The sequence below is a fragment of the Hyperolius riggenbachi genome, chromosome 8 (assembly GCF_040937935.1).
Source record: "Hyperolius riggenbachi isolate aHypRig1 chromosome 8, aHypRig1.pri, whole genome shotgun sequence".
NCBI lineage: Eukaryota > Metazoa > Chordata > Amphibia > Anura > Hyperoliidae > Hyperolius > Hyperolius riggenbachi.
Window position 1 is genome coordinate 142,489,017 of NC_090653.1, and position 17,790 is coordinate 142,506,806.

General features: G+C 43.1%; 2 protein-coding genes across 10 annotated transcripts in view; one reads left to right on the forward strand and one right to left on the reverse strand.

Moving 5' to 3' along the window:
• TENM1 (teneurin transmembrane protein 1) overlaps positions 1-17,790 on the forward strand; it is a 1,180,670-nt gene that overhangs the window by 806,916 nt on the left and 355,964 nt on the right. For all 9 annotated transcript variants that reach the window (XM_068251163.1, XM_068251165.1, XM_068251162.1 and 6 more), the window contains one exon: positions 11,886-12,102. In XM_068251163.1, the coding sequence (XP_068107264.1) occupies positions 11,886-12,102 (217 nt within the window). The remainder of the gene's footprint in view (positions 1-11,885; positions 12,103-17,790) is intronic.
• On the reverse strand, positions 5,031-5,857 carry LOC137528395 (large ribosomal subunit protein bL19m-like). The gene has a single exon (XM_068249688.1). The coding sequence runs from the start codon at positions 5,855-5,857 to the stop codon at positions 5,177-5,179; it is 681 nt and encodes a 226-aa protein (XP_068105789.1). The 3' UTR covers positions 5,031-5,176.

A 17,790-nucleotide genomic window follows, 5' to 3' on the forward strand; every position in this document is an offset into this window, starting at 1 on the left:
AAAAACCAGAGAAAAAATTATATATACTAAACCTGGTGTGTCCAAAAATCCAGGAGAGTCTTGTACATGTTACCCCTCAAATGTTGTCCTCCTGTGTCCCATTGTCTCCCCATTTGTCCTCTGTGTCCCCAATACCTGCCCCATGTGTCCTCTGTGTCCCTCATACTTGCCCCATGTGTCCCTCATGCCTGCCCTATGTGTCCTCTGTGTCCCCATACCAGCCCCATGTGTCACCCATGCATGCCCCATGTGTTCTCTGTGTCACCCATGCATACCCCATGTGTCATCTGTGTGTCCCTCATACATGCTCCATGTGCCCTGTGTCACCCATGCCTGCCCTATATGCTTGCCCTATGTGTCCTCTGTGGCAACCATGCATGTCCCATGTGTCCTCTGTGTGTCCCTCATGCCTGCCCCATGTGCTTGTGTCCCCATGTGTCCTCTGTGTCCCTCATGCCTGCCCCATGTGCCTGTGTCCCCATGTGTCACCTATGCATGCCTCATGTGTCCCTCATGCCTGCCCCATGTGCCTTTGTCCCCCATGTGTCCCCTGTGTCACCCATGCCTGCCGTGTCCTCTATGTGTCCCTCATGCCTGCCCCATGTGCCTGTGTCCCCCGTGTGTGTGTGTAAATTGTGGCTGCACCCGATGGATGCCTCTGTAATGTGTCAATCCATGCCTGTAATGTGTCCGGCGTGTGTAATATGTTCCCTCCCGCTGTGTACCTGATCTCTGCGTGCCCCCGCTAGTGTATAATATGCCCGCTCCCCCGCTTGCCTTATCTCCCTCCCCCATGTGGTTGCTGCCCCCCCCCCCCGGGTGTTAATCTGCAGCGGCTTACCTCTCCGCCTTGCCCGCGAGGATTGGAGACCTCCTTCACAGCCGTGCATCTCGCTCTAGTGATCGGCATGTGATAATGACGCAATCACCACATACCGAGCACTAGAGCGAGATGCGCGGCTGTGAAGGAGGTCTCCAATCCTCGCGGGCAAGGCGGAGAGGTAAGCCGCTGCAGATTAACACCCGGGGGGGCCAGCAACCACATGGGGGAGGGAGATAAGGCAGGTGGGGGAGCGGGAATATTATACACTAGCGGGGGCACGCAGAGATCAGACACACAGCGGGAGGGAACATATTACACACGCCGGACACATTACAGGCATGGGGAGCGGGCAGAGGCATACATCGGGTGCAGCCACACAGGCAGGGAATTCCCGACGTGGCGGCGGGTCGCGGTCCGTATCGGCGGGCGTTTCAAAGTCGGGAATTCCCTGCCTTTGCCGTATAAGACGCAGGGACTTTTTCACCCTATTTTTTGGGGAGAAAAAGTGCGTCTTATACGGCGAAAAATACGGTAATATAAAAAAGCCGCCGACTTTAAGGGTTAATAGCAAAGCCCCCTTAAATGCTAAGAGCCTCAAATTTGGAGAATATATTAAGGAGATCAGAAGGAATAAGAGGAAACATTTTTTTTTCAAAAAGACCTTATAGTTTTTGAGAAAATCGATGTTAAAGTTTCAAAGGAAAAATATATACATTTAAAAACCCGCCGACTTTAACGGTTAATAGCAAAGCCTGCTTAAAATTTAGGAACACCAAATTCCCAGGGTATATTAAGGGGATCAGTGGGAATAAGAGGAAAAAATTTTTTTCAAAAAGACCTTATAGTTTTTGAGAAAATCGATTTTTAAGTTTCAAGGGCAAAAATGTCTTTTAAATGCGGAAAATGTCAGTTTTTTTTTGCACAGGTAACAATAGTGTTTTATTTTCATAGATTCCCCAAGTGGGAAGAGTTTTACTTACTTCGTTCTGAGTGTGGGAAATATAAAAAAAAAACGACGTGGGGTCCCCCCTCCCAGACCTCTTTAACCCCTTGTCCCCCATGCAGGCTGGGATAGCCAGAATGCGGAGCACCGGCCGCGTGGGGCTCCGCACCCTGACTATACCAGCCCGCATGGTCCATGGATTGGGGGGTCTCGGAAGGGGAGGGGCAGCCAAGCTTTCCCCTCCCCCTCCGAGCCCTTGTCCAATCCAAGGACAAGGGGCTCTTCTCCACCTCCGATGGGCGGTGGAGGTGGAGGCCGCGATTTCCTGGGGGGGGGGGTTCATGGTGGCATCTGGGAGTCCCCTTTAAAAAGGGGTCCCCCAGATGCCCACCCCCCTCCCAGGAGAAATGAGTATAGGGGTACTTGTACCCCTTACCCATTTCCTTTAAGAGTTAAAAGTAAATAAACACACAAACACTTAGAAAAAGTATTTTAATTGAACAAAAAACATAACCACGAAAAAAGGCCTTTAATATTCTTAATTAACCATTCATACTTACCTGTCCCTTTAAAAGCCAGTTCCCACGCAATATCCTCAGAAATTGGCTAATCAGTTACAATGTAACAAAGTTGTTACAATGTAACAACTTTGTTACTTTGTAACTCCACCGCACCCGACGTCACTCGTCGCTCACCCGCCGGCCGCCGCATACACTTACGCTAAGTCTCCGCCGGCTCCCGCCGGCTCCCGCCGTCCACTCCGCCCACACCTGTCACCCATATACATGCTGGCACCCATGGGTGCCAGCATGTATATAGGTGACATGTGGGAGAGGCGGGGAGGGCAGCGAGAGCCGGCGGGACTTAGCGTCCTGCACGGACCCGACAGAGCTCTGAGCTATATAGCTCAGAGCTCTCTAAGCATCTTTGTATTTGGGCTCCAAGGAGCCCCATTGGTCCTTAGCAGACCAATGGGGTTCCTTCTGATTTGAAGGAACCCCATTGGTCTGCTAAGGACCAATGGGGCTCTTTGGAGCCCAAATACAAAGATGCTTAGAGAGCTCTGAGCTATATAGCTCAGAGCTCTGTCGGGTCCGTGCAGGACGCTAAGTCCCACCGGCTCTCGCTGCCCTCCCCGCCTCCCCCACATGTCACCTATATACATGCTGGCACCCATGGGTGCCAGCATGTATATGGGTGACAGGTGTGGGCGGAGTGGATGGCGGGAGCCGGCGGGGACTTAGAGTAAGTGTATGCGGCGGCCGGCGGGTGAGCGGCGAGAGACGCTGGGTGCGGTGGAGTTACAAAGTAACAAAGTTGTTACATTGTAACAACTTTGTTACATTGTAACTGATTAGCCAATTTCCGAGGATATTGCGTGGGAACTGGCTTTTAAAGGGACAGGTAAGTATTAATGGTTAATTAAGAATATTAAAGGACTTTTTTCGTGGTTATGTTTTTTGTTCAATTAAAATACTTTTTCTAAGTGTTTGTGTGTTTATTTACTTTTAACTCTTAAAGGAAATGGGTAAGGGGTACAAGTACCCCTATACTCATTTCTCCTGGGAGGGGGGGTGGGCATCTGGGGGACCCCTTTTTAAAGGGGACTCCCAGATGCCACCATGACCCCCCCCCAGGAAATCGCGGCCTCCACCTCCACCGCCCATCGGAGGTGGAGAAGAGCCCATTGTCCTTGGATTGGACAAGGGCTCGGAGGGGGAGGGGAAAGCTTGGCTGCCCCTCCCCTTCCGAGACCCCCCAATCCATGGACCATGCGGGCTGGTATAGTCAGGGTGCGGAGCCCCACGCGGCCGGTGCTCCGCATTCTGGCTATCCCAGCCTGCATGGGGGATAAGGGGTTAAAGAGGTCTGGGAGGGGGGACCCCACGTGGTTTTTTTTTTTATATTTCCCACACTCAGAATGAAGTAAGTAAAACTCTTCCCACTTGGGGAATCTATGAAAATAAAACACTATTGTTACCTGTGCAAAAAAAACTGACATTTTCCGCATTTAAAAGACATTTTTGCCCTTGAAACTTAAAAATCGATTTTCTCAAAAACTATAAGGTCTTTTTGAAAAAAAAAAATTTCCTCTTATTCCCACTGATCCCCTTAATATACCCTGGGAATTTGGTGTTCCTAAATTTTAAGCAGGCTTTGCTATTAACCATTAAAGTCGGTGGGTTTTTAAATGTATATATTTTTCCTTTGAAACTTTAACATCGATTTTCTCAAAAACTATAAGGTCTTTTTGAAAAAAAAATTTTTTCCTCTTATTCCTTCTGATCTCCTTAATATATTCTCCAAATTTAAGGCTCTAAGCAATTAAGGGGGCTTTGCTATTCACCCTTAAAGTCGGCGGCTACCTAACATTGATCCATGCGTCAACTTTTCCGCTTGGGAGTATGGCCTTACGCATTAATTGCTAGTAGGAAATTACGCGTAAGGCAATAACGTAACAATCTGCATTACGGTATTCTTATGTGTAATTGCGTAAGGGCTATGCGTAATTACAGACATGAACCGTAGATAAATGTCTACGCCGTAAGCGTAATTCCGTAATGCGTAATAGCGTAAAATTACGCGTAATGATCCGTAAGCGTAGTTTTTTCCATTACGCCCAGCACTGATAAAAGGTTTAAAAGGTGGGCTCTGATTTAGCAGAACACATAGTCAGCTAGAGAGTATGCATAGTAATACTCTGATTGGCTAGAGCTACTGATGGCTCACAGTGCTTCTTTGGGCCAATATTTGACAAACACTGGAGGAGGAAGAGCCATGGTTGTTTGGAATGTGGCACTCTGGCACCTTTTATTATTTGCTGAGTATTACAGTAGCGAGGTCTATGAGACCCTTATTTGCTGAACATTTCATCTGGATTGTTTTAAAGGGAAACAAAAATTGAATGAGTATTTTAATCTGGGTGTGAAGCCAGGCACAACATGTCTAGCTATCGGATGGAGAACAGTTTAATTTTGGGATCATTTGACCAAAAAACCATTTTCCCTTTGTTCTCAGAATCTTATTAATTTGGCAAAGCTCAATTGGGGCCTCTATTGAGGAATCACTTTTTTATTGCAACCTTCCCCCACAAGAAAAAAAAAAATAGCTGCCATACACACAATGACCACCATTTGCCAATAAATTCTTGTGACTGCTTCAAAGCTTACATTGGCTTTGCAGCTTTTCTGACCAGATTCCTCCTTGCCATCCAATTTGAAGAGACAACCGAACCTGGAAAGGGTGCCAGTAGTATCAAACATGTTTTAACAAGAACATTTATTTATAGATAAGTACGCCAATGACTACAAAAGTTTTTTTTCGAGCTTTGCTTTTAATCGCAGTCCTCCACAATGGCAACAATGCTCAGTGTGCCAAGATCAGACTTGTTTGGGTTTAGACTGTTTCTCTCAGCTTTCTAACTCTTGCCGTATATCCTGCTCAATCTTGGTTATATCGTATTCCTTCAGCATGTCAAACTCATCCCAGGGTTTAGCAGACTTCTTCGCTTTTTCAAAGTGTTTCGGCAACAGATACTTCTCAAACCGGATGCCTTTTATGTTGAATTTCTGCTGCTCCCACCGCTTGGACCATGGCCTCGGCTTCATCGCCACTTGTATGGGATTGACAGGAACTTCTGTTTCATGGAGCACAACTGGCTGCATGTTGACGTCCACCGTGCTGTACTGAGGCAGGGCATCGCGTAGATACATAAGGTTATCGTCCAGTCTCTTCTCCAGCTTCAGTACTTTGATTTCCTGCATACGGGGACTGTACATATCATATCTCAACTCCACACCTTGTCCCTCAATAACATTTCGGAGCACAAACGTGGCACCCAGGCCACCCCCTGATCTCTGGATACAAAGCCCTACAAATCTGTGAAGATTTCCGCCATTGTGAGGATCTGACATGGTCACGGCAAGGATGCTACCTACGTAAAATTCTGGAATCTCAATGGTTTTCCTTCTTTCAACCATGTCATTTCTTTCAAGGTAAAAACAAAGTGGGTCTTTTCTGCATCGACGGGGTATAAATTCTGGGCTCAGGTACTTTTTCTGGACCGCTGCCTGTGCCTCCTTATCAAACATGTTTTGCTTTAATTCAAGAGTTTCCTGTGCTCCTATGGATTGGTAATGCTTTAATTTTACACTCTCTTTTTTGTGAAAAGCTTTTCAGTTGTGCCTGTCCAAAACATTATCCTTGAGATGACACTGGTTGCCATCCATAGTTGAATGTTTGCTTTCAGTTGCACTGGAATGCTCCAGTAATAGCTATTTTTCTGTCAAACTAATCAAAAAATGTTACAGCTGATCACAGGTTGAAGGCATGCATTTTTTTAATAGTTCCTATATGTCACTTGGCTGCAGTAAGCTGCATTGAGCAAATATAACTGGACCATTCATTTTCCGTGTGTGTGTGTCTTCAAAACAAGCTGCAAAGCAACAAAATGTTATTCTCTATACCCATTGTACACATTGGCACATCAGTCTCACAATGTCAACATGCACATCATGTGACTGCACTGTTACCATGACAACAAAGTTTTCATTAGCTCTCATACAGACCTATTTACAAGTTCTAGGGTTATAAAAAAGGAAAACAAATATTTTACAATGCTCTGCACTGTTATACGTTATGAGCCCAAGTAGGGGAACAGCTGGTGCTGTATATTTTACTTTCTTTGCTCAACTTTACTATCTTTTCATGGATTCATTATATGCATATGAAAAGAAAGACCCAATCTGTCCGACTGCTTTTTCTTTAAGCATGTTCAAGGAAATGTTCAGTGCAGTGGATGTCAGCACAAGCATTGGAAAGTTCCCCAAATCAAGTGTAACTGGATCATTTGACAACTTTAATTTGATGTATATGTGAAGCCTAACACCATCCAGTACATGGGACACACAGGGCCCAATCAAATTTAAAGCGGAATATAACCCTGCATTTCAACTTTGCTCTAAAACATTATTTACAGCATATTATATGCAACCAGCATTTTTTTTTACTAGACCAGCATTGGAAGGGTTACACAGAGTTTTAAAGTTCCTGGAGATTTCTGCAGACGCATCCGAAGCTGAAATAGATACATTTTGTTTACATACATGTATCTAAGTGTTGAATGTGACTCACTCTCTCTCACTGAGCTGGAGGACAGCCAAAGTGTGTAACATTCAACACTTAGATACATTTATGTAAACAAAATGTATCTATTTCAGCTTCGGATGCGTCTGCAGAAATCTCCAGGAACTTTAAAGCCCTGTGTAACCCTTCCAATGCTGGTCTAGTAAAAAAAAATGCTGGTCGCATATAATATACTGTAAATAATGTTTTAGAGCAAAGTTGAAATGCAGGGTTATATTCCGCTTTAATTTTTCTCCTAATTTCTCTCCTAGGTGATATTTTCACATCTTAACAAAAATGCCTTTTAAGCCACCATCAAGTAATAAATTATTCAGAATAATTTTGCCACTGATTTTTTTACCTACTTTTTGGTACTTTTATCAACTGCAGGACAGATTCGTGCACTCTAAAACAGGCCATAAACATATTAATTTTTACTGCTCAATTCTCAGCAGATTCCACCACAAGAATCTATTACGCCAGCATGTCTGATTAATCAGATACCAAACAATGGTGGCCCACAATTTATTGGAAGTATTGATCGGATAAGACAAACAAAAATTAGGTTGATCAGGGATGCGGCAGGAGTGGTAGTAGTCAATCGATAAGCTTTAAAAGAGTGCACTGCAATTCAATTCATTTTCAATAGATTACCTACTGTATCCACATCAAGGTATTTCCTCTGGATACCCCCTAGATCGAAATTTTTGTGCCACCTGAACCTTCCGTATCTTACACACCCCAGGCTCACTCACAATTTTGTTAACCCTCATAAATTGACTCCGAGGGATACTCTTTTTCACTCCCTCTGGGTGAAAGCTGGAATAATGTCAGGTCCACTCTTTTCTGCTGCCAGAATTGGTTGACACACATCCCAAGGGGGTGTGTGTCGGGGTATATATGTATGTGAAGTTTTTGGTATTTTGTATGACTCTTGAGCAACTTGAGAAAGGCCTTATGCGGCCGAAACAGCGTTTGTTGTTGCTGTCACTATGGAAATAAAGTAAGTGAGCTTACTTCGTTTGGTGTGGTGCCGGTCCTTGATGTGGATACTGTGGTGACCCCTTGAGTACTGGGGTGGGACCTTGGCACACCGCTTTGATTGTCCATACTAGTGCTCCTGACCCCTATTTGGCTACTAATACATTAACTACTGAAAGCTGTAAGATAAAAAGACTGTTCTGAATAATTTGGCAGTAATTAACGCACAAATCAAACAACATTTTGTTCATATGCATTAATAATTAATCATGCAATACATGTGCAAGAAAGACATGCTTGAACACATTAAAGATGTTTGATTGATCATCCCCTTTCCATAAAAAGTGTTTACAATTAGGGATGGCCATTGGGATGCAAATAATTTCGAGTTTATGCAGCATGTACATTTTGTACACAAAATTATGCAGCTTGAACATGAACCAATCAAATCCTGTTGAGGAAAAATTCAATTGTCAAAAGTCAATTTTCGAGCTGCATTAATTTGCATGCAAAATGTGCATAATCTTGCATCAATTCAACATTATTTGCATATCATTTACCATCTCTTTGAGCAAATGGAATGCAAATTATTGGCACTAAACTGTTCTCAGGAAGGTGTACTGTGACATTTTATTTTTCCAACTGACTAAATAAAATAGCATTTGTGAGGGTTTTGAGGAAGCTCAACTCTCTTTCATGTGGAAGGTGTAGACAAAGATACCGGAGCTGTCTGAAAAATCATTGTTAGTCACTCAAAAGCTATTATAAGCCACTCAGTTATTTAAAAACTTCATCCATCATTGTCCTACTTCATTACCTCTTCCAGTAAAAACTGTTCTGAAGTCAATTGTCCCAAATTAAATAAAATCTGAAATTACTTTTCCTAGCTCATCTGTACAATATTTTGGCTTTGGCTAAACATGTACTATAGAGCCAGTGTACCAAAAACATAAAAAGTGATAATTTATAAATAGCTTGCATACATGGCTCCCAAGTAATAAATCTGCCAAGCTTTTGTTCCCCATTGGCATCTGTGTAATTACAGTTTAAAATATCCCACATCCTCTCTGGGCAACTTTCATTACAGGGTTCATTTAGAGTTGTACAATATAGAAGGGACTCCTAAGAATACCATTTCTACTGGTAAACTTTTGAATAAGAATAATATTAATTTTTCAGTCTTCTATGATGAAGGATGAATGACGGACTCGAGAGAAAAAAACTACAGTATCTGATATGGAGAGTTTAGTCCTACTTTAAAGCAACCCATCTTTTTTTTCTGCCTCTTTGCTTGAAGTGGAGCTACAGTGTAAATTCCAAAGGGAAAAATAGTAGTGACACTTACTATGACCGCTCTCCCTCTTTTTTTTACCCATTGCAGCAACATGTGATTTCTGTTTTAAAGTGAACCTGAGGTGAACATAAACTGATGAGATAAACCATTAAATGTATCATTGTACTTCTAAAAATAACTTTTTTAAGTATCCCAGGGTTTTCTTTTGTATTTAAAGGGGACCTAAACTGAGAAGGATATGGATTTTTCCTTTTAAAATAATACCAGTTGCCTGACTCTCCTGCTGATCCGGTGTCTCTAATACTTTTAGCCACAGCCCCTCAGCAAGCATGCAGCTCAGGTTCTCTGACTGAAGTCAGACTGGATTAACTGCATGCTTGATTCAGGTGTGTGATTCAGCCACTACAGCAGCCAAACAGATCACCAGGACTGGCAAGCAACTGGTATTGTTTAAAAGGAAACATCCACATACCTCTCAGTTAAGGTTCCCTTTAAACATTCACAAAGTAGGTTGAATGTTTTACTGTCTATAATCAGTAGCAGTCTATTAAGTGTCCCAGAGTGAAAATACATGAACATGGCCTTGTCCTACCGCTCACCTGTCCTCAGAAGTTGTATTCTGCCAAGAAAACGTTTATGGCTGTACAGTAATTAGCTTATCAGTGCTGCTTACTTTATTCCTGACGAGGTAGGGACAAGACAAAAGCTGTTACTTTCATGTCTAAAAATTAACTCTTCCAGGCAGCAAAATAAAACAAGTAAAACAGCTTAGTTATTATTATGTTTTGTACTGTACATACAGATGCTTATCTCATCATGTCACATATTGCTTCGGTTACACTTTAAGCAGGAGGGAAGCACAGGAGCAGCTCCACTATGTGCCATTTTGTGCCTGCCACTGTGAAAACACTTAACGACCACGGTCAGCCGATCGGCGGACCTAGGTGTTAAGTGGTTTTACATGGAAACGGCTGCTTATTCGAGCGGCCTTTACATGTCAGTTCACGGAGGGTGTCTACATGAACTGCCTGCGGGCCTCCGATCGTGGCTCGCAGGCGAAATGTAAACACGCCAGCAAGAAATCCCCACTGTTTACATCATACGGCGCTGCTGCGCAGCAGCACTGTAAAGGAGATTGGCGATCCCCGGCCTCTGACTGGCCAGGGATCACCGCAGTCTGATAGGCTGAAGCCTATTAGAGGCGGTGCAGGACGGATCTCCGTCCTGCGCCACCCAGGGGACAGAGGGGAGGGAGGGAAGGGCAGGGAGGCCGAAAATCGCTGCGGAGGGGGGCTTTGAGGAGCCCACCCCGCAAGGCGAAAATAGCCGGCAGCGATCAGACCCCCCCAGCAGGACATCCCCCTAGTGGGGAAAAAAGGGGGGGAAGTCTGGTCGCCCTGGCTCTATCCTGATCTGTGCTGTGGGCTGGAGAGCCCACGCAGCACAGATCAGAAAATGGCCTGGTCCTTAAGTGGTTAAGCAATACACTTCTTTTCTCTTCACCCCTCCTCTCTATCATTAACGTACCTGGGATGATCTAAGAATTACCTGCTACCCTCCTATGATATCATCTCTAATGTTGGGTACACATGTTACTATTTTCTGTAAGATAGATGCATCTGATTTATAAATTCCCTCATGTCCGATATTAATCCCAATCGATTCTGCGCTAAGAGAATCGAGTGCAGAATCGAGTGCAGAATCGAGCAGAAAAAAACGATCAGGTGGGAAAATTGAGGGAAAAATCGTAACGTGTGTGCCCAGCATTAGAAGCCTTTGCAATGGCGGAAAACTGCCATGGCAGCTTTCAAGAGTGGGTGTGGCTAAACAACAAAAACTGTGTATTCTGGCTCAAAGGGTCAGTGTTTAAAGATTCTTGCTATGCTATTATAAAACCTGCAGACTGTGCAGACCATGTGGAATTTATTTTGACACTTTAGGTCTGCTTTAAGAGCTCCACCTGTTACAGCTAAACTAAATGTAATGTATCCACAGGTTATATTTCATATTTATCAGATTAAATATAAACATCTATGTTAGCAAAAACAAAACTTGTTATTTTAAAAACATGAATGAACATTGTATATTTGTAATATGTGCGGTGTGTTAACACCATTTTCTATATTTTCCTTGTTAAATGCAGTCTGGCTTTAGTTATAGGTAGCAATGATAAAAGCACACAGTCAGCACAGGCAGCAGAATGAATACTGACTGTTCTCTGCTTTACAGATCAATGACTATTTTTGCCAGTGAATTCCATACAGTCTTATTCATACATAAATAGTAATGTTTAACATGTATTGCAGTCACATAAATAAAGATAATACCTACATTGCTTAAATGTCAAGAAATAAAGCGTACATAGACTTACGCTGTGAATAAAAATAGTAAAAACACTAATAAAGTGTAATTGAAAAATACATGGGTAAACACAAAATTGGTATTAATGATAGCAATTTCCTTAATCCCCTGAGTGATAAAAGATTGTTTTGTATGTGTACTGTACAGTATTTAACAGGTAAGACCACGGCTGATTAATTCACTAATTTAAAGTAATTTCAGTAATTTTTCTCTCCTTCTGGAATGGTAACACCTGCTAGCTTGCAGGTCTTAACCCCTTGTTTTAGCATCTATTAGCATTGCTGCTTTCTCATTGCCCTGCACTATGAAATCTCAGTAGACATTCATTGGCTGATTTATGGTAATTTCTTCCATTACAGATGGTCTGACAGATTGTGTAGATCCTGATTGCTGCCAGCAAGCCAATTGCTTCTCCAGCCCTCTCTGTCAAGGTTCACCTGACCCACTAGACCTCATCCAGCAAAGCCAGCCACCCTTTTCTCAGCATCCTCCGAGGCTCTTCTATGACAGGATTAGATTTCTTATTGGCAAGGATGGTACTCATGTCATTCCGGGAGAAATCAGCGTTGACAGCAGGTGGGTATGGCCTTACGTGTGTGACATCATCGCATCACAGTAAACACAGGCAAATATGACAGCACTTTATTGCATGTTGGAAAACGTTTACCTCTTTGGAGATGCTTTAATGGGATGGGGGTAGCTCTGCATGACTGGCTAGCTCATAAATGTTTTCAAATAAGCTGAGAGGTTATAATGTAATGTAAAATATCCAGTGCAAGAAGAATAATTTACCTTTTGGAACTGGTTTCCTTTTGCACAATCGAAAGTTCTTTTAAATATTATTTATTTATTTATTTTTAATTTATAACTTATTTGAATTAATAACTGTTTTGTGTGGTCTTACATCTCTGAGCAGACTAAAGGCTGAACAGGATTTCCTAGTGAATCGTGGACCTTTTGTCAGGCTAACCTATACACTTGAATACCGGAAGTGAGAGCTGAGAGGGATATGAAGGCTGTCACATTAACTTCCTTTCATTATGGAAGTTGCCTGGCATCCTGCTGATCTTTCTAGCTTCTGTTGTTTCTGAATCCCATACCTTAACTGCCTACACCCCCCTAGTGACCAGGCTATTTTTTACAATTCAGTGCTCTGCAGCTTTAACAGCTCGCTGCAGAGCCATACAATTGAGCACACAAATGAATATTGCCCCCTTTTTTGCCACTAACAGAGATTTCTGATGGTGGCATTTGATTGCTTTAGCTGAGCCGTATGGTGCGCAGGCGCCGTTGTCAACGGCGTGACAATGGCGCCCGTGCGCCACACGACTCAGCTAAAGGTTGTCTGTTTTTCATTGACCTGAGGAAGCGGGCTTGGTTCTGTGAAATGCGTTGGCAACAGTATAACCATTTTTACTAAAGACTCCCTGTTATCCATCCTAGTGAGTCTTAAGTGGAGGTAAGAAACCTCATTTTATTATTTTTAACATCCAGTTAGTACCTACATCTTGTGCCCCTCCCCACAACCCCTATCCAGTACTCCAACACCTCTCACAGAGGTGCTGACCTCCACTACATTGGGACCCTTTCAACTAGTAGAGAGTACCACAGGAGGAGAGCGACCGCCCTGCTGCAGAGCAGGCCGGGAGACCAAACGGGAACGGTCTAAATTTCCCACACGCACATACGGTGGTTGCAGGATTACAACCCATCCTTGTGAGTATTCAATTGTCTCTAAATTGAACCTCCAGGGCTTTAACGATTCTGCACTATTGGGCTCCTGGTCTTCCTTCTTTCAACAAAAACAGGGAACTCAGTTCTAAGGAACAGAGAACCCCACACCTGTTACACTACCTTTCCTGGGGACAGCTCAGTGAAAGGTTGAGAAAGGTTGCCCCTTGCCGGTTATTCCCTGCCACCCAATCTACTGACAGATAAACTGATATTTAAATGTGTTATATATGAGTAATGTGGGAATCAGTTGCAGTCCACATGACTACTGGCCATGCTTTTGTTTTGCTACAAGACTGACAAATGAGGTCATTTCTGTGGCAGTCCGAGACACACCCATAAATCACTATGGAGCACTGCATTACTACGCGTGAAAAAAACACTCCTCTTCCTCCAGGACTGGAAGTTAGCTAAACAAGAGGATGTGGGCAGCACTAACGTGACCACGCTTTTATATTCAAAATAGAAGTATTTATCTTCTGGTTTATTACAACAGCAGACTACCCCATGGCTGTGCAGAGGCTGATGGATGCCATGCTTTAAATTAAGACAGCTGTTCTCTTCTGGAAGATCTATGACGCTCTAAATGCTATACGTTTATTAGTCCCAATGCACATCAGTAAAAATGAGAATTATTTTTAGATAATGTATAGCTGAAATAAAACTGTCAATCTGGGTGCCGCTATATGCCAAATGAGTGGATTTCTTAGCAAACTAAACTGATTATCTCAGTGTGGAGGGAGTGAGTGGACCATGTGCGCGTCACTAGACATATGTTTTATTTATCAAGCAGGCTCAATTCCCCATTCATTGCAATGAAGTGTGCATCCTACATAGAGGAGAAAATGATCCATCCATTCCATTCCATTTACAATTATAATTCAAGCCTATGCCGTGCGCATTGTTTCATCCAGTGCATATGTCTAATACAGGAATGCCGGGCATAAATTGTGATTCATCTGCATTAAAACGACATCAGGGCAAGAAGACTACCCAGGAGGTGCTTTACTTTATAACGAGTTATGGTTAACCCCTGCATGCCCACTACAATACTATTCTAGCAAAGTCTTACATATTTGTATCCATATCTGGGAAAACTGTTTTATCAGATGATATTTTAGGGTGTAAAAGTGATCCTGAACTCTTGCGCAGGCCAGAAGGAAACCATAGAGAAATCCACCCTGTATGTATTTAGAGAGTTTCGCCTGTCTAATTCCCCCTCATCGGTGTCTAATCACAAGTTGTAATTTGATCTTTCCACTGTGTCAGCTGACTGCCACGGCAGATAAGCTCATTTGAAAGCACAGGGTGTTAACAATATTTCTGCTTCCAGGAAAGCAGGAAGTAGAAACACTGCAGATTTATAGTAGGATTTTTTAACAGCTGTAACAAAACAATGTTTTTATTTAACCACTTTACCCCCCCCCCTCCCCAGTGCTAAATTTCTCCGTCCCTCTGCGCACTTATTTGTTTACTGGCTGGGAGTGGGCGGGGAACTCGCACGCACACTCCAGCCAGCCAGCACAGCAGGTGACTAATTGGACGTTAGGAACAAGCGTTCCTAAATCCAATTAGACTCACCGATTGCGAATAGAATGAAGACTGCTTCAAACAGAAGCAGTCTTCATTCATAACAATGTAAAGTAAACAAACGTGCAGCGCGAACAAACCCCCGCTCTGCAGTCCAATGATTGGTTATGGGGACCCCAGTCCCCAATAATCAATCATATTACAGAAAAAAAAAAGAATGGAAGCAGCGCTGAAAGGTAAAAATCGTGCTGGTGTTTCAGGGGTAAAACCCCTCAGTTGTGAAGTGGTTGGTTATTATGCTGTTGCATATATTTTAAAGCAGAGAGGATGTTCTGAGTTTATGTCCCCTTCATTGATCCGCAGCTAAGAAAATCAGCAACTGGGAACAGTTATTGGGAAATGATTTTGACTAGATCCTGCAATGGTTGTGCCGAGCTCTCTGTACCCATATGCTTTCCTGTAATGCCTGACCCAGAATCCTGTATAAACTCCCTCTATACATAGAACAAGTCACAGGAACCCCACATCTCACAGTACAGTTCTCTCATGAAAGGGATATTCTTATTGGCTTGTATAGATATTTACTTTCCAAATAGGGCTGAGTGAAATGAACAACCAATGTGAGGATTTCTGAAGCAGCGGAGAGGACTAGAGACCCAATCAAATATGCAAAACGGGAAATTTTGGCAATGCAGGAGCCACGGATGTTTGGGCACCGAATATTTCTGTTTATAGCTGCTATTAACATGGGTACCTATGGGGAGCCTAAACTTGTCACCTGACATTCATCATAATACAGCAAAGGTGGCGTTGATATAGGTGGGTTTGCGGAGGGGGCAGTTAGGGTTAGGCATTTGTGGGCTGCTCAGTTAGGCTTACACATTGGTGGGGGGTTCTATTAAGGTTAGGTATTGTGCATGGGTTCTGTTAGGGTTATGTATCGGTGGGGGTCCTGTTAGGGTTAAATATCAGTGGCGGGAGGGCTTGTGATACTATTTAGTGATAGTAAAATATTAGTAAATGTCAGAATTACCACTGACCAATAGTAGAATATTGGTAATTTTACCATCCTTCTACAAGTGTCCAGTGCCATTGTCCAGAAATGAGCAAGCCTGTACTGTTCTCTGCAGTGAAAATAAATGTTTTTACACAAGAGAAATGCTTGAGACATACGCGTTCTTTTATGTATTTTAGAGAAGTTTAGTTTTGGGAATATAATCCCACTTTAAGTTATCTATTAAGTATTTATTTAAGTATCTATTTAAGTATTTCAGTGTTCTTCAGCCTTGGAGTAATTTAGTAAATAAAGGTGTTAAGCATTTATAAAAGTGAAGGCTAGGAAGCTGAATTCAGTATAAGAATCATCCACAACACAGGCTGGCCAATGTGAACTCCCACTTGGCTTTAACATGGGTTGGACCACACACACACACACACACACACACGTTAAAGAGAACCCGAGGTGGGCAGATGGGACACAGAGCCATGTTCTCTGGTTCCTAACATGCCTCTGTGTCCCCACACCACTGCTTTCTGCCCCCCACCGCCGTGCTATAGCCCCTCGAGATAAGCGACCATATTTGTCGCTATCTCGGAGGTAAACACAGGTAGAGGGATTCCCTGCTCAAAATGCCTGCCAGGGCCTTCCTGCAGGCTTTCCCTGGCCACGTCCCTGCCACTCCCCTACCTTCCTGCATGCCGTGAAAGACACACAGTCTCTCAGTGCAGCATCGTGACCCAGAGGTCACCAAAGTTAAAGTGGGCCATTGCAGGGAGTGGTGGCTACATGATCTGCTCCCCCCCCCCCCCCCCAGATCAGATAGCCTACTTTTTTTTTTTTATCCCACCTTGGGCTCTCTTTAAGGGCAATGGGCTTTTCCCACCTTTTTATTCCTCCAAACAGAATAGGAGGTAATACAATGAAGGTTCCAATAGTTTCATATAGCTACTCCCCCATTGGGGAGTACATCTTCTAATTGATCTTCCACTACTTCTGGTTGCTCACAGTCTTCTAAGCTGTTGGCACTGGCAGTCGTCTTCTACTGTTGCTAGAAGAATCTTGTCATTTTACTTGCAGCAACCATGCCTGATTGAAGCCTTGCTTTTAGAGATGCTGTCTAGAGCAGCTGTCATTTTCGAGCTCCAGGTCTCAGCTGATGAAATCTCAACGGACCTGCCTCTACTTATGAACTTGGCAGCGTAATGTAACTAGGGAAGAAATTAATTTTATTGGCATTTGAAATGGCCAAAATGCTTATTGGCGATGGAATGACTAATTTTGGCACCAGGGTTCGGTTATTATATAGCTGAGATGCCAGGCAGTGAAAACACTGAAAATGGATTAGGCTTAAAAGTCATTAGTGTATAGGAGGGAGCTAGAACCACAGGAGTTTCCTTGAATCTAGGCAGCAGTGATGCAGTCGGAGCACCTGGAAGAATGCCAGATGCTGAGGGTAGTAGGCTGCATACCACCTGGGATGGTAACATGGGACTTGGGGCGAAAATGAATGTGGAACCCCTACATTTTAATTTACTGCACTGACAGTAAACTTGTGAACCTTTAGATCCTGACTTGTGGGGCCCTTAAAGGGAATCTACAGTAAAAATAAATAATTGTATGTGTAGTACAGCTAAGAAATAGAACAGTAGTAGCAAAATCAGAGTCTCATGTTGCTTCCAGTACAGGAAGAGTTCAGTTCAGTAGTCATCTATGTAAAAGAGCTGCTCTGAGCTATTCGACCGAACTCTGGTCGGAGACAGTTCTATTTTCTGAAGCTCTTATATATCAAAGAAACAGAAAGACACAGCTTCGGATAAGGTTTTATTGCAGGGAAGTTCAAAGGGTCATTAGTTCTGCTCTGTTTCATAGTTTAAAATGCAGTGTATGGTTTGTAATTGCAAATATGACAGAATGATGCAACGGTTTTTTTTTGTTTTTTTTTAAAGCTATATAACTGAAAATAAAATATGATACTCTTTTTTTTGCTACTAATGTTCTATTCA

Excerpts from the sequence above, each read along its gene's own strand:
- LOC137528395 (XM_068249688.1), bottom strand. The coding sequence starts at position 5,857 with ATGTTTGATAAGGAGGCACAGGCAGCGGTCCAGAAAAAGTACCTGAGC.